The sequence below is a fragment of the Tetrao urogallus genome (genome assembly GCF_951394365.1).
Source record: "Tetrao urogallus genome assembly, chromosome: 5".
NCBI classification, from domain to species: domain Eukaryota; kingdom Metazoa; phylum Chordata; class Aves; order Galliformes; family Phasianidae; genus Tetrao; species Tetrao urogallus.
The window spans coordinates 40,732,186-40,756,865 of NC_136818.1; the positions used below are offsets into that span (position 1 = coordinate 40,732,186).

At 45.2% G+C, this 24,680-nt stretch overlaps 1 protein-coding gene across 1 annotated transcript; it reads right to left on the reverse strand.

Moving 5' to 3' along the window:
- Positions 1-43: 43 nt before the first annotated feature.
- On the reverse strand, positions 44-21,092 carry SGPL1 (sphingosine-1-phosphate lyase 1; the record flags this gene model as incomplete). Its single annotated transcript, XM_079535888.1, has 15 exons — positions 44-184; positions 281-401; positions 1,336-1,482; positions 1,876-2,114; positions 2,358-2,507; positions 3,563-3,661; positions 4,148-4,253; positions 5,358-5,446; positions 11,589-11,717; positions 13,198-13,277; positions 14,830-14,977; positions 16,826-16,893; positions 18,767-18,932; positions 19,793-19,812; positions 20,984-21,092. The coding sequence occupies 15 exons, from the start codon at positions 21,090-21,092 to the stop codon at positions 44-46; spliced, it is 1,812 nt and encodes a 603-aa protein (XP_079392014.1).
- Positions 21,093-24,680: the final 3,588 nt, after the last annotated feature.

The following is a 24,680-nucleotide window of genomic DNA, read 5'->3' on the forward strand; positions in this document are numbered from 1 at the left end:
CACCCCAGTGCTAGCTGGCAAGGCACCAATTGTTGTGCTACAGTCAGTTGTGGCCGGGAGAGCCGTTCATGTGCTTTTCACTGCCAGGAACATCCGTGCTGTACAGGCCATCCAAGTATGCCAGGGAAATCTCTGCTACCAAGCTCCTGTCTGGGATGGACTGGGCCATTCCATAGATGGCTCCCTAAGCAGAGAAGAGGTCATTACATGGGATCATTAACGTCATTCAAGAAACAAGCTCATCCTGCACACACACACTGATCAGGCTCTGGATCCTTACCATGCCTGTGGTCTTGGCGTTGAGATTCTTCATTATGTCCTCAATGCTGTCTTTGACATCTTTCAGGAACTGCTCAGCCACACCAGGCTTCGTGTGCAACTGCGTGATGCAAAGATGAATGCTGGGCAGGCAGGGCAGAGAGGAGAGATTAGTCACTTTGTGTACGGCAGCTGCACATTTACACAGCAACTGACAGCTCCTTCCCTAGCCAGTAACAACTGCCTACCTCCTTAAATTAACATTTCACTGGTATTAAGGGAAAAAATTATTCATTTCTTTCCAGTTACAGATAACCGCTGCAAAATACTTGCTAGAACCAAGATGCAGAAAGTTCAACTCTTCTTTTGCAAGGTGGCAGCTCCCCTTTCCTTCCTGACGTCAGCATAGACGATTAAAGGTCCGCACTACCTTACTACGTCAGCTACCCCCAGCGTGGAAGTCAGCCCCCACCAGGAGGAGCAGAGTTACTCACACCTCCAAGCTATTACTTCAGGCTCTCTAGACTTCTGTTCAAATCTACAATTGCAAATCTAAAAATTTTAACGCAGCTCTATCTTAGAACATTTGTCCCTCTCACCCACAGAAAGGCAAATTCCACCTATTAAAAAAAAAAACAACAACCAATTTTGACAAACATTTCTTTGGCATCAGGCTGGAAATATCACAGAAAATGACTGGCCCTTCACTGCTCTTTCAATTACCTTCCTCTTCAGAGGGCAGGTATTTAAAAAACCAACCAAATAAATCTATGTGTACTCACTAGCAGACATGAGATAAAGCCCCAGCAATTTACATTTTTCTGCTTGCACTAAGCAGAGATAAATAGAAAGGGAGCCCAGTTATGCCCTCTGCCAGGCTTATTAATATTACTATCGCTGCTATATATGAGCAATTACAAACATAATTGCTTCTCCATAGAGAAGAAGTCTGCATACAATTTATCAGATAACAGACAACACCACTCAGCAAATTAAGGTGGCCTAAAGTCAACTATCTTGCATACCCTGGCAATGCACATTGCTCCTCTGTCTACAACAGCACGACCACAAACTCACCTTGGTGGGAACTGCAAGATGTTCAAGTTCCATCCTTTTGCAGCTAACAAATTAGATAACCGATAAATGTCAAATGTGTCTGAACCAACGGAGAGGACAGACACCTCAGGTTTCCCAAAAATGAAGATGCTGTCAATTTTTCTCAACCTTGAAGGAACATTAAAAAGAAATGACTAAGCAGGGTTACAAGGAAACGGCAGGAAGGGGAGAGACATTTAGTCTACCTATCTGGGGCCTCAACAGAAGAGAGGGGAACAGAGCAGAGCACATGCCTACCAAAGGAAAGAAGAGAAAGCAGAAGACACTCTTGAAGCAAAGAGTCAGAAGAAACTCTTGGAGCAAAACCAGCTAAATAAAGATGCCAGCACCCCACCACTCCAAGTCCCTCAACAGTCTGGCACTGGGCAGACAACCTGGGCATAAACAAGTATCTTCTCCTATCACTATCCAGTGGATCCCTGAGTAACTTGCAATAGCTTCTCTAGGAAAACAACAAAAAACCCCAGAAAAAAAACCCAAAAAGCTAAGGCATACACGTACTCTGATTCAAGGAAGCGAGCTGTTTTAATGATCCTTTTCGTGGCCTCAACGTAGCCCGATTCCCCCATGTGCATCAGAGTTGCCCAGCACGCAGCTATGATTCCACCAGCCCTGGAGCCTGCTATGGAGGGGGAGGCGTATATGCCCCCTTGCCAGTCAGGTGCCACAAAGTACTGGTAGCTCCTGTACTTCTTGTCGCTGTACAGCACCACAGAGGAACCCTTGGGAGCGTAGCCATACTGCAAAGGGGTAACAAGGCATTAAAAAGCAGCAGGACTCAGTAGCATGGTCAAGCACCTACTACACACTGCTACCACAACCCACTTGCCCACAGGCATGTTGCACAAAAGCACCTGAACCCTTGCCCCTGCCCTTCAGCACTCCTCTACATTGCAGGAAAGAAATGCCTGGTGCCAAGGATGGCATCAGAAATCGCTCCCCCAGAATGAAAGCATTGGAAGAACTCTCTCTCCCATTTTTACCTTGTGGGTATCAGCAGAAATGCTGGTCACACCTTTCACTCGGAAGTCAAACAGACGTTTCAGAGGGAACCCGGCCTTCTCCATGAAAACAATGAGAAAACCACCTAGGCAGGCATCGACATGGAAGGGGATTTTGTACTTCACTGCAAGCTGCATGTAAACGAGATTTGAGTGAGTAACGCAATCAGGAAAGAACGTGAGTTAGTTGGGGTACCCAGTATTTCACACTTGAAAGCATTTTTAGAACATCACGCCACCCTCAACTCGTTGAGGACAGGAGACCAGGAAGGACTGGCTACTTGTAGGATGCCTTCTCCAGCCTATTCTGCATGTTTAGACAGCACCATCAAGATAAAACCTTTCTGTTTGGGCAGCTTGCTGTATTTGACAGAGAGATGAGTCAATTTGGTCTGACAGCAGCATCCCAGAGAAAGCGTGAGGACATGCTCCAAATGAAAAGAAAGTCAGAAGCCCTGGCTGGTTACATTCAACAGAAGTAACTGGAACAAGGAAAGTAAAACCAAGAGGCGTGTTTGAACCGAGATCCTGGCCCTTTGATTTCTCCTCACAACACATTCCTCTGACTTCTGCACCAAGCTTGCTACAACCAGTGGCCCTAAATCAAAGCCTTTTTACAAGGTGGACTATTTTGCTGTTATTTCTTCTCGGATATCAAAGGACAAACCCTTCTGGCTGGTTTCACAGAGAGAGCAGCAAAGCTTTAAGTCACAGACACAATACTTGCCTTCAGTTAAGCAGGAGTTCACGGCACAGGCTGGGGAGTTCAGAGACAAAGCATGTGCTTGTCACTTTGCCTTGCTACATCACACTGTGTGCAGCAGCTTAAGTCCGAACCCAGCACCATGCAAACTGTTATATGACAATGCCCAGAGGTAACATCTGGTATTTAAAGCCTAACCTTCCACAGAAGATACTGAGTAAGTGCAAAAAAAAAAAAAAAAAAAAAAAAAAAAAAAAAAAAAAAAAGTAGTCCTGCATTCCCCCTTTCCAGATCATGTCCTGCATATGCTGCTGTTGACTAACAATTGATTTGATTTAATGGCAGTAGCACATTCCCACCAATCTGCATCTCTCATTAGATTCACAGGTTGGGATCCTGGAACACCTCTCCGCTCACTCTTCTTGTGTAGAACAATGCAAAAGTATTATTGCTACAGCACTTAGAAGCCCCAGGAGCATCCTACCTCTGCCACCTCTTCGATGGGGTCCATAATTCCATGTGGGAACTGGGGAGCAGAACAGACCAACATGGCTGTGTTCTTCGAAATAGCTCTCCTCATTGCCTGAAGATTTAAAGAGAGAAGATGCTCACATTCCATTTACCAAGTGCCACCCTGCCAAAAAAGATAAAAAAATAAAACATGCAGCGCCTGGTCTTAAAATCTAACAGAAAGCCCACAGAAAGCAAAGTGATGAGCTATAAGCATGAGAAGACAGCAGTTCAGAAGACCTATCCACTTGAAAATACTAGCACAGGCTGTTTTGTTCATCCTCATCTAAAACCTGTAACTATTTCCAAAATATGTAAACTATTCCAGTCTAAATGAATAACAGAGAACAAAAGGATGGCTTACATCCACTTATTTCAACCAAAATCTTGTATGCAATGACACTTTTATTCCCACTGTCCTTCCTTGTACCCATGAAGCACAGTTCTCTCTCTATCCACTGACTTGCTGGGTAAGTCCTGGGTGAGTAGATTCTTTGCTATTACCTATGTAATGCTAATTTCCCCACAGAAAGGAGTTCCACACTGACTGGAGTGATACCTGAACATCCACTTCCATAGCCTTGGTCAATGGGATGTGAATCAACTTCATTCCAAAGTAGTGTGCTGCCTTGTCAAACGCAGCATGAGCGCTCACCGGGACCAACCTAGAAAAGTAACATATCACATACTTCAACCCAAGCAGCATGTAAGTCTTAGCACAAACAGGAGAGTAAAAAGAAAAGAATTCAGCCTGCAGGTATTTCAGTGTTTCTTCCCTTAGGGACAGGTCACAAACAGACCGCGCACATGTTTCAACCGGCACAAGAAAGACCAGGCGCTATTCTGGATGAAACAATCCGAAGAAAGCCTAATAAAGTCATTCTGTTCCAACTGCATTGTCTCCTGTGAATCAGGAGTTCCTATGAAGGTTAACTTCTTGTCATATCAAACAACATTTTACTGTCTCCAAACCCTCACCCTCCTCAGGAGGGGCACATGACAATAAAAAGCAAGGAGCAACAGAAGTACACTGAAATAACATAACATTTGATGTCTGCCATCTCCAGTGGCAGAGTCTGAACCGCTTCAGTTAACCTTGTTTTCACATCTTTATTGGGGCCTTTAATAGCATACAAAATTGTTAGAAAAGGAAGAAAAGAGCCACAGGAATTCAGCAGAAGATGAACACCATTTTATCTCTCTTTATATGTTCCCCTCTTAAGCAATTAACCAGAGAAACATTTTTGATGCACTGTCTAGAAAGAAAAAAAAAAAAAAAAAAAAAGCACATTAGAGAGCAAATCCTCTATTAGAAGTCTAACGATTAGCACAGTTCCTCATTTCAGCCCCAATCAATCCCAGAGTTTTCAGGCTAAACCCTCTTTGATCTGAATAAATCAAAACCCTTAAATACTTCAAAGTGCCTTGCAATCTCAGCTCAAGAGGAGTCAGAGCGGCTATGAGCAGGTTCTGGCTACAGCTGCATGCAGGTATTTGCAAAAATACTCTGCATAGTGAAGTTACAACAGCTCCGCAGCCAACATTCACACCTGGCACCCCAGGCTACTCAAAGGCTCCTGTGCTTCTGCAATTCCCTTCAACCCAGGGTTCCCTCCTGTATTCAGGGCCTTCAAAAAGAGGTGGACAAGAAAGAGGTAGCAGCAGGCTACGAAATGAAGGAATGCTGGGGTCTAGCAGCCACCTCTGCTCTGAAGGACAGCGAGTCGCAAGGCCACAAAGAAAAATCCCAGCCACAAAGGATTGCTCACATTTCTGGATGTTTGATGCCTCTCTCATAAGCCAGGTCTCGGTATGCCTTGCAAGCCATCAGGATACTCTCAGTTCCCCCAGATGTCATCTGTTGTGAAGAAAAGAAACAAATAAGGAAAATGGCCGCTGATGTGGATGCTACAGCAGAGGAAAACTGAAAGTGGGATGCTGCCACAGCATCTCTGCCCAGCAGTGCTTGGAGGCAGAAGATGCATAGGACAACTCAGGCTTTCAAGGACACTGAGCAGCTTAAGGTTGCTTCCTGACATCCAGGTTGAAAGTGCATATTTACCTAGATGTTGACTTCTCTGTTTCAAGTTAAATAAAATAAAAGCACAGAAGCCTAAGGAGAGGGGACCACACAGCACAGTCGCTAGCTGACAGAGATGACCACTCCTCATGAAACTACAAGCACATACTTACCCCCTTGATTACCTGGGCATTATTTATCTGGCTTTCAGATTAATGGTGCCACGCATACAGAAACAAATAAGTTAAGCCAATCAAAGTACAGCAGAGTTTATTAGGTTTGGAGCAGTGCCACACTGGGGCCCAGAGCCAGCTTGATCTTGGCACTGCTCCTGAGCCAGGAAACCTTCCCAGATCTGGGAGCAGCGCAGAGTGCTGAGCCCTCCCTGTAGAAGCCAGCCAAGGTCTGGTCCTTACAAGGCTGGAGCTTGTAAGCCCTCAAGGACCTCAGAAGGAATTTCTGCAACCATACAACCCACTGGCCATGCTGAGCTCACATCCTTCATCCTGTCCTCAGGTGAACAAGGAGTTCTGCATCACAAGATGGAAGAGAGGAAGGCACATACCAGCTGTTTGACTAAGTTTACTACTGCATACCCAAGAGCTTTCTGCAAATAAATAAATTAAAAGTAAGTTCTTCTAATTGGACAACTGTCTCTCTTCAGCCAACATTTATGAGTCCTGATGTGCAAGGGACAGAAAAGTGCAAAATTTTCAAAATGCAAGTTGATTCTAGTAAAATGTGAGGTTGGTATATCAAGCAAGCTGTAGGTGTCAATGCTTCTGTCACTGCTGTGCTGAGGGAGACATATCTTGGGGAGGCCTGGTACCTGAGACAGGGGTGCAGGGTTGGGTGAAAGAAAGGCCAATATGACAGCACGTATGGAGGACTACTTTGAGATCCCCAAATCTGCTGAATACTCTGATACTTCTCCTTTTAACACCACACCCCAAATAAACATAAGAAGCACGCAATCACATTTGTATGCCTTGTGACTTCTGTCAGTCTGGGTTTTCTGCTGGTTTTCCCCCGCTGACATCGCTGCAAAACACCAAAACCCAAGAAAGAAGTGTGACTGTGACAATGACTCAACGTTAAGCACAGAGAAAAGGAACAAAGTTCACAGGCACGAAAAGCAGTCTGCCACATATCTTAACAGGATGGAAGCTAGCAGCCGCTGCCACCACAGGCAGCGTGGAAGTCACTGTCTCACCACTAACCTTTATGCTTTTTTTTTTTTTCCTCTCCAGTTTGTAAAGCAACAGCTGTTGTTGAATAAACCTAACGGAGCTTCACACTGGGTAAAGAAATCACTGCATTTGTTGTGCAGCAAATAGATGGCAGGAGAAACACAATGTCCTAAGCATTTTATGGCCTACGTCATTCACTTCTCAATCCTTGTTATGAAAAGATCTGTAAAGTTGTCAGCTATCATCTTTAGAAAACAACAGCTGGCATAACATGAACTCCCTACTGTGGGGTGGGGGAAGAGGATCAGAATAACTGTATATTTGCAATATAGCTTGCAACACTGCTTACAGCTTTGTAAGGATTGTGAAAACAGTACTGGGCACAATTTTGGTATGTTGGAACTCACAATGCTGAGCAACAGACACCGTGCACGACCATGTGTGCTCCTTGTTGAGCAAGCAGCCCTACCTCTATCCTCCCCAAGAAGCAACCTCTGCAACAACAGCCTTATTCCTGTTGCAGTCTTTCCACCAACGCCTTGCCCTCACACACAATGCACCTGGCTCACCACCTGCATGCAAATGTTGAGGCACAAAGCACAAGGAGGTCAGTGTCCCACTTTGTCACAGATCCAGGACAGATCCTCCTCCCAGGCACCAGCTCAAGCCTGAACCACCATCACAGGACCCGATATCCCCACCACCCACAGCAGCCAGCATGCAGTGATTCAGCCCACAGCACATGCAGTTGTGTTTTCTCCTCCTCAGAATGAAAGTCCAGAGGCACATGCAATGCCGTGGGGAGAAGGGCTGGGAGCTGGTATTGCTTTCAGCAGCTTTCCAATCCCACAGTATCTGGGGAAGCCAGATGAACCACATGGGAAAAAGCAAACAAACACACTTTCTTTGTTCTTCCTTGTTTTTTTTCCAAGTGGGGAAGGGAAGGAGAAAGCACAGGGGAAAAAATATCTCCCCGCTCTTTAAACTTGTTATGCCCCTCCTACTGCTCACTCCTTCCAAACACCGGCACTCTGGAGCCTCAGCATTAAAACAGCAAGAAGGTACAGTCCCCAGAGCAGGCTTTCTGCTACACCACTGTTAAGATGCCTGATACAGAAGAGCCCTGACTTAGCTCGCAGTCTCTAGGAAGTTTTGCTTGCAGTTCACCATGTTCATTCAGACCCTGGAGACACATCTGAGAAAAGTTCCCCTGAGCTGAGCTATGTGATGAATAAAATAGTGAGCTACCGTTTATTTCTACTGCAGCATTACAGCCAAAGTGTACCACAACCCATAAGGCCATAGCATAGTGGCAAGCTTGTGTAAAGTCCCTGTAAGCCCACTGCTTGTAAATTCCACCCATTATCTCTCACAAGGTGACCTACTTGTCATCACAGATAAAAGCTGACAGCTCTGCAGAAGGACAAGGCAGAATCTAAGCCCCCCCAGGACACAGCACTCACATCCCACTGCTCAATTCCTATGCCAAATGAGCAGGCAGTTCTCCGACCAAGTCTGGAGCCCCCAAATTTGGGAGGAAGAGACAGACCAGCTTCTGTAGGAGGCTTGAGTCTGCATCTTCTGATTCTGGCTCCTCGCCTGTGCTCAGTTGCAAAGCACAAAGAATTCACAGGGAGACTGACATCAGATAGACACATGCACCACACACAATTTTCCTCTGCACTTCATTCAAAATTGCCCCTACTGTAAGTTTAAAAAAACTACTTAAAACAAAACAAAACAAAAAAAAGACACAGAGGCTTGCACAAAACCAGTGATTTCCCCACATCAGAGGGGAGATCTTCAGAGCCAGCACTGCAAAACAAAGCACCTTGTGAGCAGAAACATATCAGACAAGAAAACATTCTCCTCCCATTCCTCCTGTATGTACTGAGCTTAATGAGTCTTCCCCAATCACAATTAGAATTTTCTGGGAGCCAAAAATCACCAAATCCTGTCTCTTGTGTGATGTGATTAAAAGAAAGAACCAAGTAGTAGCTAGTGACAGATAGGAAGCATCTACTCACTGCTAAAAATGATTGCCTTTAAACACTACTTGAAAACCTGGGCCATCTCTTGGTACAGCTTATGGCAAACTGCAGGCCAGCACAACCCCCACATAGGACCTGCTAGCATTTTTATGTTCACATTTAAACTATAGAGACTCACAGCCCCCACACCTTGCATAAAGGCATCTCCTGTAAATAATGCAAGCTGCTCACCTGCAACATTCAGAAACCTGAAACATGTTTTATTTTAACATCTATATAAGACACCAAATATCTTCCAGGAGGAAGCAGACTGATCTCCAGAGATGCCCTCAGGAAGGCATCCACACCTTGCACCGCAGGACTGCGTGGAGATGCCCAGGCTGCAAAGAGACCTGGGAGCAGCAGCAAAGTGTCAGCTTTTCTCAGACGGAGCTCCAGAGTATTAACCCCCAAAAGTGCAATGTGTCATGGAAATTAGAGCACAAAAAGGAAGTTAATTTGCCTTACTGAGAAGCTCAGACTTTTCTTCTTTGTCCCCCAAATAGCAAGCTCTTCAGAAGCACCAGCTCTGTCTGCCTTCACAAACCAACAGAACTGGATAGGTTGCCCAAGGTTCCTCCATCAGGTCAGTAAATACAGCAGACAGGGACCTGGCAACAGACTCTGCTTCTCAGAGTGGTGCTGAAATTCAGAGGAAAAAAGCTTTTTTTTTTTTTTCCTTTAAAAAGAAAAAAATTTTACAGCACTGCAAAACTGAATCAAGCAAACCACAAACCTCCCTGGAAAGAGCCAGCAGCACAGTATCTCCTGAACAGATCAATTTCAAAGATAAAGATAACTCACAGCACTGCCTGGCTCAGCCATCTCTCTTTTCCAGCTTCGCTGGGTACTGGAGCAGAACTGCAGAAGCCACAGCCTTGCAGAGACAGAAAGAATAGCAGCAGTTTGGAAAAAAACACTCTTTTAAAATGGCTTTGTTGCTGCCCAAACCTCCAGAAATCATTCTGAAATACTAAATCTGTTTAGGGAAGAAGAAAATAATAAGTCCCTGAGCCCAACTGCCTGAAGAGCACGTGATCCCCTACATCCCCCCACATCTCTCCAACAGCGTTAGCTCCACCAGACACAGGCAGGAGGGCAGAAAGTCCACTGGAGAGACTCTTTTGGACAAGATAATTATAGGGGTACAATTAATCTTTTATTTCCATTCAATCATCCATTCAGCCCTCCCCCAAACCCTAAGAATTTATCTGTTCAACCAGCTGGAACATAGTTTCATGGCAGGCTACACACCTCCCCATTCATTTTGCTTCTGCTTGGCTCCAAGCTGCAGCCCTGCAGCACAATCCTCTGAAGGGAAAAGCAAAGAGAGAGGGAAAAGTGCGATTCCCAAGAGAATGATAGCAGAGGTCTCACACAGGCTACAGAGTGATCACTGTGGAGCAAGTTTTTACCATTCTGAATTTCTCCTCCCATACAATCCTACTTCCCCACAGATCTACTCACAGGCCAAGGTTGACACTTTTATAATGCACAGTTAACATAACGAGAACTGAACAAGCAGACTACCACAAGCAAAGTTTTCCAACTGTATAATAAGCAATAGAGAGCTATTTGATTTGTATCAATTAACATCTCCACTACTGATAAAGATGACTTTCAGCATCTTTAGAATCAGCCTCTCCCCTCTCCATGGCCAGCCTCAGTTCTGCAGATCAGCAAGGAGAAGAGGTCAAGCTATTTTGAGATGCAAAGAAATGCACTGCTTCTCTAAACCTGAGGGTGGCACAAGGAATACATTCTCACTCAGCACGTGGAGGGGGTTGAGGAACTCAGAACCCAAGCCAGGTCACAGGGTACAACTTCCTGCTATTGAAGGCAATCACACCTTAAATTGATAGTCACTGCACGATCCAGCTCTGTCTTCAATCCAGCTGGAGTCCTAACCACCTCTACCATTCAGCTAATCTAATACTTAACTCTTCAACACAGTAAAGTTTCCAACAGCCAAATTAAGCCCATTCAATGCCAGCTCATCCCATAAACTCTTGTGTCAACACTGCCTTTCCCCACCGATCTTTAGCCTCTGCAGGCCTTCTCCCTCCCTGCCTTATATACAGACAGCAGTCATATCACACCCAGCCTCTGAAAAATCACATCTGCATGCTTCTCACAAGCAGAACTACTTCTCTGCAACTTATCAAGCAGTTTCCATGTCAGCTGCAACACGACACCACATTAGGAAATAAGACCTCACTGTCTCAGACACCACAAACAGGGAAAGAATGTGGCCTGAGGAATTTAGAACTCCTATCAGAAAGGCAAACCAAGAGGAAGGAGCGTAAGAAATTATGGCATATTTTTACAACAATAATTCACTGTGCAAGTTCATAGCTTTTGTTCTTTGACCGGCTTTCAAAGAAATCAGCATTAAGAGCACACAGTTGGACTCCTGATATGAACTCCATTGAGGCTTTAGAACTGGTTTCCACTCCAGTATACTGGAAGGTCTCATAAATCTGGGAAGAACAAGTGACAGTACAGTGCCATGCCTGCTTGATCACCAATACCTGGAGCCATTTGCTGGTAATCAGCCAGTCAGCCTTGTCCTCAGTCTCAGCATTTTGGCATGTTCACAGGTTTCCAGCTCAGAGACGTGACCTGACAGGAGCTATTCAAAGACGCTGCCCTGGCACACGCCAGAATCATAAACCAGAATCTCTGCCTCAGATGGATGGCTAGCACTTCGAGTCAGAAATACCCAAGAGCTCATGAGACACTTGGACACAGGTTACTTACAGCACCACAAGAGCTGGGGCCCCCATGGAAGAGACTACAGGCAATCCTGACTACTTCTGCTTCCATCTTCCTCAAACCAGGGAATATATCTGGATGGAGGGGATTACTCCAGGCAAACTCTTCATACACCTTCAAAAGAGAGACAGAAATTCAGCTGTGCAGATGAAGTTTTGGATTATCAGCAAGAGGTCCAGATTTAGAAATGCACTACACACACTGTGTATATAAGCAGACTATCTGCAGTATTAACTCCTGCTGCGAGTGCTCACCACAAGCTGGGAAGCTATTGCTGGGAGGAAAAGAAAAAATCATTTGTTTTTCTAGGGCATTCTGGCCTCTGGAATGCTTCTATAACAGCAATATTGCGTGTTGTAAAGGCAGGTTTAATGGTTTAGCTATTTAAATAAGAACAAAAACATCTGTTGTTCTTTTGTACTACACCTAGACCTGGTGTATGCACACTCTATGACTGCTTTATGCAAAGCAGGCCAGTATATAGTTCCCAAAAATTGCTTTGCAGAACTAGTTTTTGAATTCACTATTAAAGGGCAATTCCGAAACAGCCAGAAAAGCACAACTGACCACCCACACCGCAGCAAAAGTGGCTGTGGAAACCAGTATTTCATGCTCGTTCTGCAACTGCGAGCTCGCAGGATGAGGCTGGAACAGGCCAGTTCCGACCTCCTGCAGCCACGATGAAAAAGCAACTGCAGGGATGTTGAAAGAAACACTGCAGAATAAGCCAGAGAATAATCAGCACAGACAGAGGGAATGTTTCCACACAGCACTCAATCCAAGGTGACGCTGCTCTAGCAAGGCAGCTCTGAGCTTTATTTTTCCCCAGAAGAAAACAGCAATAGCAACCACCCAACAGAGCTCATTACAGCTGTTACAAAAGCTGTTCCCAGGAGCAAGAAAGCTAGATTTTCCTTTAGCAAAAACAACTCTTGAAGTAGATACATTGAAAAACAGACCTTAGGGCTGCTTATTTTTTTTCCAACCTTCTCAAAGGGGAAGGTTTCAGACTAGGTAAACAGACCTAACAAAGACTCCACTGAAACATGCCAGTGCCCCATTGTTGTACAATTTGGACTGCACAGCAATGCCAAACACATTTTACAAACATCCTTTTTTGCTTAAATCAAGACCAATTCTGCTTTGCTTAGTCAAGCTTTTGCAGCCCAAAGTCCCACAGCAACCCAGTAGCAGGACAGCCAAGGATCCTTTCACTTCAGCCTACACAGTTATATCCATCACAGGGCTTGCTGAAGCTGACTTATGGCCATTTTATGTCAGTTGATGTCAGTACCAGTTTCCAATTCACTTGCACTCAGCTTCTTACTTTCTTACTCAAAACACCTTATCAAATTGGATCCTAGTTATCTTCATATTGTTTTCACAATGGCCAGCTTTGCAAGCCTCAAATGCTTTGCTAATAAATGCCTTTCTACCTACATATACCCATGGCTCTGTCTTCAGAGTTGGGCTATCTAAGCCTCAGATCTTCCCCGCTCATCATGAAATATGCTGGAACAGCATTGAGGGTTTCTGGTCACCCTGAAGTTGTTAAAAACCTCTAAGATGCCAAGTTAGACTGCTTGCACTTTACCTTCACTAGCAGGCGGGTAAGTTTCTCTTCACCGCTGTACACGGTCCCAGAGACTTTCCCATCCTCCCAGCGTACATCTCCTGAAAGAGAAGAAAGAAGCACATTGGTTGCAAGCACAGCCATTCTCAGAAAGCACGTGGAAGAGCACAGAGAAAGCCTCCACAGCAGCTCTGCAGATGAGAATTCTGCTTTTGGGTTTCACTGACGAGGAACAAGCATGATTTTTGTGCCACAGAAGTACTCCCTGTAGTGCTATGCCTCTGGCATCTTGTGCCCCATAGACACAGCAAATAACAAATAAATAATAAATAAAGTGTTAGCACAAACAGCTAGCTGCAGCAAGCAGTTACATTAACATGCAATCCACTTTAATCCCTACTCAGACTCCCCAGGCTCCTGTCCACAAAGTTGAGCTCTCGTTGCTCAAGCTAGTCACATCCAAAGAGCACCCGTCACACTGCTGTAAACTAAGATGGAAAGGCCAAGATTGTATTGCTCAAAACTATGGCGTGGGACTTCTCAGTTAAATGCCTCTGATACATTAACAAACAAGAGCAGGTGGATGGAATAGCATCAGCAGGGCACCCTGTGTAACAGTGTTTCAACACACTTAACCAGGCCACTTTCCCCTGCCAAATATCCAAGCAAAGCCTTTCCACCTGTTTCTTTGTATTCTCCTGCATAATCCTCAATGGCATCAGCTCCACCAGAGTACACCAAGTGAGCCAAGTCACAGCCCAGCCTTCACTTCAAGTAGCTTTCAAACGGCGTGGCAAACGTGTGAGAAGCCACAGAAAAAGGAAAAGAAAAAAGGAACAAAAGCTTGGTGAAGGAAGGGAATAATCACTAAGAGGAATAACAGACAGAAGACAGATACAGAAAGTTGCACAAACAACACAGAAGTAGAAGAAAGGAAATTGTTAGAGCACATTCTATAGCAAAACTTTTCCTGTATTCAGAGTAGTTTTCCAGCAGAAAATTCCAAGTATTTATCAGACTGGCGGAAGGGATAAGCAGTCAGTCACTCACATTTGCTCATTAGAAGTAATAGGCAGGTGAACCAGGGTGGAGACATTTACATCAGTCTGCTAATTCAAACTGAGTTTCAGACACTGCTTTTATGGATTCAAGCCAGAGTGGCCTTGCCTTCCTTAAGTGGCATTTTGAAGGTGCAAAGCACTATGACTTTGATTAAGAGAGTCCTGGAAATTCCCTAAAAACACTGCTTGGAAGTTCCTTTTGTTATGAATATTCCATTGGGCTTCACAGAAAACACATTTCTGGAAAAAAACAAACATCAAGGCTCAGAAACGTATTCAAAACTGCATTCAAATAATTCCCTCTGTACTTCTCTTCTTCTCAGCTCTCCCATCACTGATAGCTCTAAACTCCTAGAGAAGAAAGGGAACTTCAACATAAATACTTGAATACACTGTTAAAAGATGTAAATACAGACTTTTGTCACTTCCAGAAGGAAAACAGACATAAATTTGTAAGTGAACAACATCAGCAAGATGTTGTATGTAAGACAAAGCTACGAGCAGGAGTCATTAGATCTCATTTGGCAGAGTAAGCCTAATGCTAGGCCTGTGAAAGGGACCCACCCTCGCTGCAGCAGTCTCACAGTCCTACCTTTTGAGCTGTACTCTTTCATCTTCTGTAGAACCTCAGGCTGGTCCATGCCTTGTTCTGGCAGCACTTTGATATAATTCTTCTCATCTTTCAGGAAGGATAAACTGGAAGTGACATCATTCAAGGCTTCATCAATCTTCTTTTGAATCTAAGAAAGAAAGAAAAACTCTATCAACAAAGGTACTGGCCACATTATAAATTACAGTTCAGTGTGTGTGACATTGAACTCACTGGCCACTTTCAAACCAGTGAGCAGAACAGGTAGGATCTGTTCTAACTCTTTGACCAAAAAAGCATGGCAGAGTTCACAGTTCTCCCTTCTTACCAACTTCTTCCTCCAAAAACAAACTGTCCTTGTCCAAAATGCCTCCTGAAATGCCCATAGCCATACACTAGTCTCTAAACAGCACTGGGAACTGCCTAAAGGCATCCTAGATGGCACAGAACAGAACTGTACCAAGTAGCTAATACAAGAGATTGCAGAGCAGTGCTCAGCTGCGTTTAACATAACAGGGCAGAGTTCGCTGCCCTGTTCAAAGAGATTGTACTTTAATGGATACTGAAGAACAGCGGGAATTCTGAGTCCTTTCTTTAATAAATGAGACAACAAAGCTTAAAGCAAAAATATTTCACTCTTATCCACTAAGGCTTTTTAAAAATTACAGCCCATAATTTACAGAAGTCTTCAGATTCATTGCATTTTGTACTTTGTCTCACCTGCCAACACATACACAGTTTAGAGGCTTATGGAAACTGAAACATGAAAGAAATCTCCCTTATAAACACTGTTACGAGATTTCTTCCTTCTTAATCACACCCCACATCCAGGAGGCCCAGACTCCTTCCCAGAAAGCATTTCAAAGCAGACAGTCTTCTGAACAACACAGGTGTTGGAATATTATCAGCTTTAAAGACTTTTGGACATTGGAATGCCTCCTTTCAGCAACTGATAGGTTATCAGGTATCAGCCTAGCAAAGAGTGGGAAGAGCACACAGATAGGGCACAGCATGAGTCCTCTGGCACAGGAGAGCTTAACATTACTATGCTCTGAGAAGGTAAACCTGGATAAAATAGAATACAAGGGGCCAAGAAGGTGTCCTTTCCTAACAGGCAGAAGCAGGGGACAACTAACACTTAGTTCATCTGACCAGCCAGAAAGTAAAACTGGGGCACAACATGAAAAGAAGGAGAGATGTTATTCCCATTATTCCCTTACAGAAGGCTGAGGGAGAAACTTGATAGCTGCAACCATAGCAAGGTCAAAAGGAAAAGGCTGCTCTTTACTACTTCCATCTGATAAAGTCACCCACAACAGCTGGCACCCTCATGCTGCCCCAACTGATTCAGTGTGTAAACACCAAAAAGAATGGGTAAGCATCATTGACTAGGAAAAAAAAAAAAAACAAGCTGAGTATTTCTTGATGACTAAGTCATGACGTGCTAAAACATGCTGACATCCATAGTTTCAAGTCTTTATGTAAAAAACATCTTCCAGACACTAAAGTCCATCTCATCTTAATGACTACAGTTACAGCAACTTCTGGTATCTTTGTGCTATAAAGCTATTGCTAACACGTATCTGAGCTCTAGACATGGACAACCATCTGATTAAAAGATTTATCTTTCCATGTTGCACAACAGATGCCTGCCTATCTCGCACTTGCTCAAGAACAAGACACTGTTTCAGAAGAACACACAAGTTCATTCGTGTCCCCTTCTTCCACCAATCAAGCAATTCTCTTGACATCTAGCAAAGAAATACCACTGGAAAATTTTGCCTCTGGACTCACTGATACTTGGTTAAGTGGTGCCTCCAATTTATGAGTGCAATATTATTACAAAAAGACTAGGTAGAAATTATGTCTTTCATTAAACCAGGTAGTGGCATCAGTATCCTTGCATCATTATGATTACAGGAGCAAGAGACAGCAAAGACACAGAAAACACAGCTTTGCAGGCTCAAAAAACATTGCAATAAGTTGTTCAAATACTTACTATAGCCCCAACAAATGGCATTTTTCTCAACAGTCTGAAGAATTGTTTTTTAGTTCGGGATGTTAAACCTGAAAGGGAAAAGTCACAAGTTAACCTTATGTTAAGAAACCCAAAACAGTCTCAGAGCACAATAATTCACCACACAGGCTTAGTATTTCTGACCCAGGCTAAAATAAAGCAGTCACAAAGGGGATATGGTGAAAGAGAATCATATCAGAAAGCAGACACAGGTCAGGCTGCAGAAGAAACTGGTTTGCCCAACAGCAGTTACCTATGGGAACCAACTATTCGACTCATTTTCTTAATTTACTGCTAGGGCTGCTGAGTAAAGCCATGCCAACTGTGAAGGCTAAGATCTTTTCAACCCAGGCGTATGAAAGGACAGCACCTACTTGAATGGGAATTTACACCCACACATGGAGTTTTACAAAGGAAGGGAGTTTAGGATTTGCTAAAGGCAAGATCTCCAGCAAAAAGGGAAATAATTTTGGAAGTATTTTATGCATCTTCAAACCAGAATAGAACTGCAACATGCAAACACCCAGCAACGTGAGACAGGCTCCCAGGCCCCAGCAGGATGAACCGAGCTGGAATGCAACAAGTATTCTTCAGGGTTCATCCATCCAGCACAGGAGGGAAATGCACCACCACAGCCCAAATATGAAATGAGAAAAGCCGCTGATGACAAACACCGGAAAACTCCTGGGGTAGCTTCAAAGGCAGGAATGCAAGCAGGATGACAGAGATGGTTTACAGCCATCAAAAATGCCTTTTGAGTCATCTGGACATTTCAATCAAGCACTGGCAGTTACAGGACGCTTTCAGCAGGAAAGAGTAAATCAGCTTTTAAAAAAAAGAAAAGTAGTCAACCATTTTAAAACTTCACAATCTTATCTATCGCATTAGACTGGCCCATTATTTTCCATTTTATATGTGCTCCTATCTATTTTGAGAAGCTACAGGAGGACAGCAATTGCAGCTTGGCACACTCTAGAGCAAATATTTGTTAGCACTCTGAAAATAGCATTTCCGTTGTACATTTTCTGTGTGCAGACCATTTAATTAAGAACTTCCACGCTGAGGGAAAAAACACACAACTGTAGACTCCTGAAAAAAATCAGACAGCCTTATTAGATTTCCTAACCATTAGTAAATATTTTTAAAACACTGTGCAACAGTACAAATTTTAGACAAGAAGCTAGCATGACCCTACACTGAGCACAGGCTTGGTGTTCCCAGCGTTGAGTTACTGAGAAGTAGGCACCAAATTAAAAACTGGGCTATTTTTAAAAAGCTGTCGCTACAGCATAACCCTACGGCCCATGGGATTGGCAAAGCACCTTGCTCTGCTCTGGGGGCAAGGCAGCTCTCCTGACCATCACATAGGCAGAGCAGACTGCAGGTTCATCTAAAGGTCCTACAGAAGAGCTGTCAGCGCAGCAATCACAAAGCAGGAAGAGGCTAGACCATACACAACTACCTTGAATACCCTGAGGATGAAACATATTCCCAACATCACATCAAATTTCCCTCCTCCAGAAGGGAAGCAATTGAGAGCAAGTACTATCCAAGCATTTGGCTACAGTGTGTGGATATATATAAGGTCCTAAGAACTTGAATCAAATTCCCCAGGTTTTGAGCTGGAGAGCATTGTGACAAACAAGTGAGGTAGCCAGAAGCTCACAGGAGCCCAAAGCAAAGGAAGGAGATATGGGCACATTCCAGGCTGGCCTGCCACACCCTCTACAGGAATGGGGACGTTCCATTGATTAGACAGGACTCGTCCTTAATTTGGAAAAGGGTTTTGTTAATCCTCACTGGCAGCAGAAGGCATGTTTTAACAAACGCTCGCTCTCATTCCATCCTTTTCCCTCCACTACATGAGAGCAACTGCATCCCGTTCCCACCCCACACAAGGCAAACTCCACGCCAAGTTCTTACTCTCGGACTGGAAGAGGAAGCCATGCAGCCATACAGTTAGAAGCGTGGAGGAAAACGTCAGCCCAACCAGCTGCCAGGGCTCCAGTCCGTCACAGCGGGCGTTCACGAAGCTCGTTACTTTCTCCCAGTACATCTGGAGGATCTCCTTATAGGGAGTGATGGCATCCTGTGCAAAGGGAAACACAGACGCTGAGAAAAGCTCAAACACACACAAACAGGGCAGCAGAAATGCTTTAATGACAGAACTCCCTGCCATGAAAGGCGAGTAAAAAGGTGCTCTTCAGCAAACAGACCTCCCGCTTTCCTTAACTCCTGAACAGAACACATAGGTGTCCAACCTATGATTTCCAACCAAAAGCCACTGATAGATGTGTAAGTCTCAAGGTCCCAAGTCAACATCAGCAGATCATACCATGGCCCCAGGGAAACAGTTGTGTCAAATCACAATATCATTTTTCCAAGGAACTGTCTGTCTGCCCACAGAGCAAGTGAAAGCTAAACTGCTACCGCTCAACAGGTACCACCAAAACAGGGCTATTTGAGTATCAAAAGCTGGACATTTAAAGATGAGAGTACTCAGCAGCACTCCAAGCTTAAGAAGTGATTATCGTATTCCATATAAAGGAAGGATGGCAGAGACAAACACTACTGGGGGGAAAAAAAAAACAACACAACAAAACATAACCCATACAACTAGAAAACTGTGATGCAATCGTAATTACAATGTCAAGCTAGTAACTACTGTCAGGACAGAGCTCAAGAACCTTATCCACAGTTTTAAAGCATGCTGTCTTTGTGAGTCTCAGAAGTAGTGAGAGGGACAACAGAAGGTTCACAATGGGAAAGTATCACTTCCCTACTACAGGGCGTCTTTACAGAAATTCTCAGCACAAGGATGCAGAGCTGTAGGAGCAGGTCCAGAGAAGGGCCACAAAGATGATCAAAGGGCTGGAGCACCCCTCCTGTGAAGAAAAGTTGAAGGACCTGGGCTTGTTCAGTTCAGAGAAAAGAAAACTCCGAGGATACCTCATTGAGGTCCTCCAGTACTTGAAGAGAGCTTACAAGCAGGAGGGAGATCAACTTTTTACATGATCTGATAGTGATAAGACAAGGGGGAAATGTCTTTAAACTAAAAGAGGGCAGATTTAGGTTAGATGTTAGGAAGAAATTTTCTGCCCAGAGGGTGGTGAGGCACTGGCACACATGCACAGAGCTGCGGGTGCCCCATCCCTGGAGGGATTCAAGACCAGATCAGATGGGGCCCTGGGCAGCCTGACATTTGGTTGGCAACCCTGCCCATGGCAAGAGGTTGGAACCAGATGGTCTTTAAGGTCTCTTCCAACCTAAGGCATTCTGTGATACCATGATCGCAACACAGTTGGAGAGATTACAAACAGCCTAGAAGAAAATAGGAGCTTCCAAACAGTCAAAGGAGAAAGTACTTACAAAAAAGTACTAAAGAGCAATCACTACACAGGAAAAGCAGTAACGTGTATAACACAAGAGAATTTTAAAAACAAACAAACAAACAAACAAGAAAAACAAACCACTTAAGCATCCCAAATATAAGGCTAAAAACTTCCAGCAAACCAACAGTGCCAAGGCATCACAGAGGAGCAATATCGCTCACACCTCAACACAGGCAGGAGGAAACAGAATGAACAGGGCTAAACCAGGTGTCTGGCAAGAGGAACAGCCCTCAGCTACAGGAAGCCAAATTAGCACCCATATGTCTGGCACAGAGCAGTTTCCAAATGCCCCAGCCACTTCAGCCCAAAAAGAAGCCAGCCACATAAACCACTGCAATTAATAGTGTCAGGGTTAGCGCCCAGTCCTCCAACTCCGACACCACAAAGATGACTTAACCCACAGATTTAGGGCACTTTTCAACTAACCAAAGGTACTTCTCAAGTTTCATCAAGTTTGCACAATTTTCTCAGCAAAACCCCTGGAAAGGAGTGCTTAACCAGCAAGGACAGCATTGGTCCACTGCCTGAGAGCTCACATCTGGATCGCAGCCGGTGCTGGAAGTGCATTTACACATGTGGAAACTGAGCCATTAATGCAGTGGTGCCTCCAGAACTGTTGTTAAGCAGTGGCAAGAAAACCCTACTGTATCAGATACACAGCAGGATGTGGGTTTTCTCTTGACAGTGGAATATTGTGCAAGATTCATGCCCAAAATGACAAGGGAATGCAACATTAGACAGAAGTTACTCATGACAATGGCCAAGTTAAAAATGATATCTGACAAGACATTTATCTCACTCTTGGAGAAAACTCTGGACGGAAGTTGCCAAATCCACGTTCTGGTGTCAAACCACATGCTCTCCACTGAAATCAGTAGTCAGCAGCGCATCAGCATTCCATAAGAAAGGAAGGAAAAAATAAGTCAGCATTCCAGATTCAGCCCAGCTGCACAGCTCCAGTGCAAGTCCTGCTGCCCAGCACAGGGATGAGCAAATCCAAGGGTCTCTCCTTTTCAAAAGCTCTCAACCCAGTGCCCCAGGCTGTCCATGCAGGCTGCTCCACTCTGAGCTTACTACAGAAGCAAAGCACGGGTGGGATGTCTGCAACCTGTGACGCAGCCTTACAGCTATTTCTGTACAGCAGCATTTCTTCATTGACGTGATCAGGAAAAAAATAAAAAACAAAAAAAGAGCAGCACAGGTGCCTAATGAAGACATCACAGCTGAATGAGCAACACATGCGTGTTGCCCCCATCTTTGTTTCTCAGTTCAGAAGACTGGTTAGCTATGCAATGCAATTTGTCAGCTCCTTGATAAGCTGCATGTTCAGCATTTTCAAAGAGTTTCTTTGCCCCAAAGTATCTATCTATATGAGACCTCTGGTCTACCAATTACTCATAATACTGATGGTACCACTCAGACATACCCTGTGTCTTCATTACACTCAGCGATGTGCAAAGACATTGCTCCCTCTCTTAGAGAAAGCAGGCAGGGGAAATAGACAGCCTACATTTAGCCCCACTGGAGGATTTATTTTTAATTGTCAGAGCATTAAGACAAACCCAGGTATTAGATACAATACTCACTGCCCCATTAGGGCTTGCAGCATTCATCTGTACTGACACTAATGCACTCAGCAACCAAAGCAGTTTACATGCTGAATTTTTAGCTACATCGATTAGGAATCCTTAGGACTTGACTTCTAAAAGCCATTAGCCAGCTGAACTGTTCCAGGGATACAGCACTCACACCACGACAGAAGGGAACAAATGAACTGCAGCAATGCTCCTCTGCCCCAGAATGTAGGAAAGAAGGAAGGGGAAAATTGCCAAAGCTTGCTACAGCAGATTTGGTAGTTTTGCTGGAACAGCACTTCCTCTGCTGCAGGTTTAAACCTAAGAGATAAAAAAGATAAAGGCAATACACTGGGAAACCTCACACTGCTGGTAAAGTGCCTTCCCTTTCTGACACCACAAAGTGCAAGCACTGAAAAGTTTACCTGCGCAAAGACTGGAAAAAAGGTTTATCAGCAGAATCTTCCCTGCCCCGGAGAGCACTTAAAGTGGAACAGAGAGCAAAAGCAGTTTTTAAAGGCAAGTTTATTTTAGGTAGTAGCATGAATCTCAGAATCACTGTGCGAGGAGGTACTGCTAAGATCAAACCACATCCTCAGTTTTTACCTCAGTCTATACATTCCCCAGCCATTTGTCTAAAAGCACAGCACTTGCTGCCCAGCCTAAAACAAACCAACCATGTGGGCACCTGGCACCTGCACACGGTGCCCAGCTTGCATGCTTGCAAGAAAAGCAGTGGCTGGGTGGCAGAAGTTGTCTCCTGCGGACCACAGACAGCCCAGCCAGGTAGCCAACACAGGAATCCCAAACCCTAACGCTGTGTTTGTTGTCTGTCTGTCCTTACTGATAGGGCTGATGAGCGAGGTGACGGTGCACAACTCATCACATCATAAATTATGGAGCAGGGAGGCTGCACTGCCTGGGTCAAGCCTGACATGGAACACACACTGCTGTGGCAATGACAGCATGAGCTGCTACACAACTGGTTCTCCCAACACAGCCAGCTCGCTGAGGTTCCAATGAAAAACAAGCTGAAGAACAGCAGTTTGCTTATTTATCATCTGCCTAAGGAGGAGGAAGACTGCAATTAGCTGTGCCTCCACAAGAGGCACGTCTGACCTGTACGATGACACGGGACCAGCTCTGCTGTGGTGCCATCGGTCTCACAGCCTGCTTCCTGCCACGGAGTTGGAGGGTTGAGCAATGCCCTGGCTTGCCGAGGGTGCACTGTTTTGGTTTGTGCTTCCAGCCCTCGTGAGCATGACAAATACCTTTACATAAGCGCTAGGCATGGAATATTTGTTAGTCAACTCCTAATTACAGCCCGAGTTGTGGCCTGCATACTGCCCATCCCCAGGGACGTGAGGCCATGCAGTGATAATAGACAGGATCTCACCAAAATTAAGACTCACACGTCTTTAGACGCACAGGCTGAACTCTGAAAGAAAATCAAGGCCAGGTCATGCTTATTGCAGAGTCTTCTGCGCTGCATTTTTCCCACCACTACGGTGCTAGAAGCCCTTTTCCTCCAGCATTTCTTTTGCTGTACACAGCACATGCAAAATGAAGCAGGCGCACAAACCCACCAGCCCAGAAGTTCACAGGGAGTTCTCAGTGACGGGCTAATTATAGCACAAAAACAAACAGGCAACAGCCTGGAGCGAGGCCGGCAGCACCCCGGGGCTCCACACAGAGGGGAACGTGAAGTTATCAACACAAGGATGGGAAAAGGCCGATCCCAGGCTCAAAAAACATGCAGTTCTACGACAGCCCAAAGGGCTTTCAAAATGAGGTTAGTTTCAGATTTCACGTGGGGGCGAGGGAAAAACCACAAAGAGCAGTTATTGTACGAAGCCTAACAGATGCTCTCCTCAGCAAGCTAAGAAACCAAACTGCCTGAGAAGCAAGTACTCAGCCCGAAAAATACACAATGCACCTCTCGTTCCCTTTGCTCACTACAACAAATGGATCTATAAAGCCTCTGCACACATCCAGGCACACTGCAGACAGCACAGCTCTCTGAGGGCCTGGATGCACTTACTGCATACCCTGTGTGAACCCATTACAGCTCTCCCTGGGGTTGTGGCTTCAGGCTCCTGCAATGCTTTCTTCTTCTCCCAGCATCCAGGAGGACACTAGCAGCACTCGGCTCTGTGCTGGGACTCATCCGGACACATTTTGCTGCTTGGCACCCACTCAGATGCAGGTCACGCAGTGCTTTCTGCATGCCTTCTGGAGAACAAAATGGGCATTGATCTGAAACATTCTGCAAGCAGCTCGCAGAGGTACCACTGCAAGAAGGAAGGGGACAGCCTCTTTAGCAGGGTATGTCGTGACAGGATGAGGGGAACCGGTTTCAAGCTGGAAGAGGGAAGGTTTAGACTGGATAGAAGGACAAAGCTTTTGTTTTTGTAAGAGCAGTGAAGCCCAGGTTGCTCAGCAAGGCGGTGCATGCCCCATCCCCGGAGACACCCAAGGCCAGGCTGGATGGGGCTGAGCACCTGTATGTGTCCTGTTCATTGCAGGGGGGTCGGACAGGATGGCCTTTGAGGGTCACAGGGAGCTACGACGGCAAAGGAAACAGCTCGCAGCACATCAAACACTTCCGAGAGACGGCGGCCCCGAATTTCTAGGAAACATCAATCTCTTCTGCAGAAAGGAAGCCGCCGCTGCCCCAGCACGGCTCGCAGGGCGGAGAGCTGCGCTCAGGAGGCCAGAAGGGACGGGCAAAGCCGGGCAGAGAGCAGACCCGGCTGCAAGAGGGGAGGGCGCACACAACAGCCGCCGCCACGGGACGGCACGGAACAGCACCGGGCGGCCCCGGCGCCCGCAGCACGCTCCCCTCGCCCCGCAAGGCCTGCTGCGGGCCGC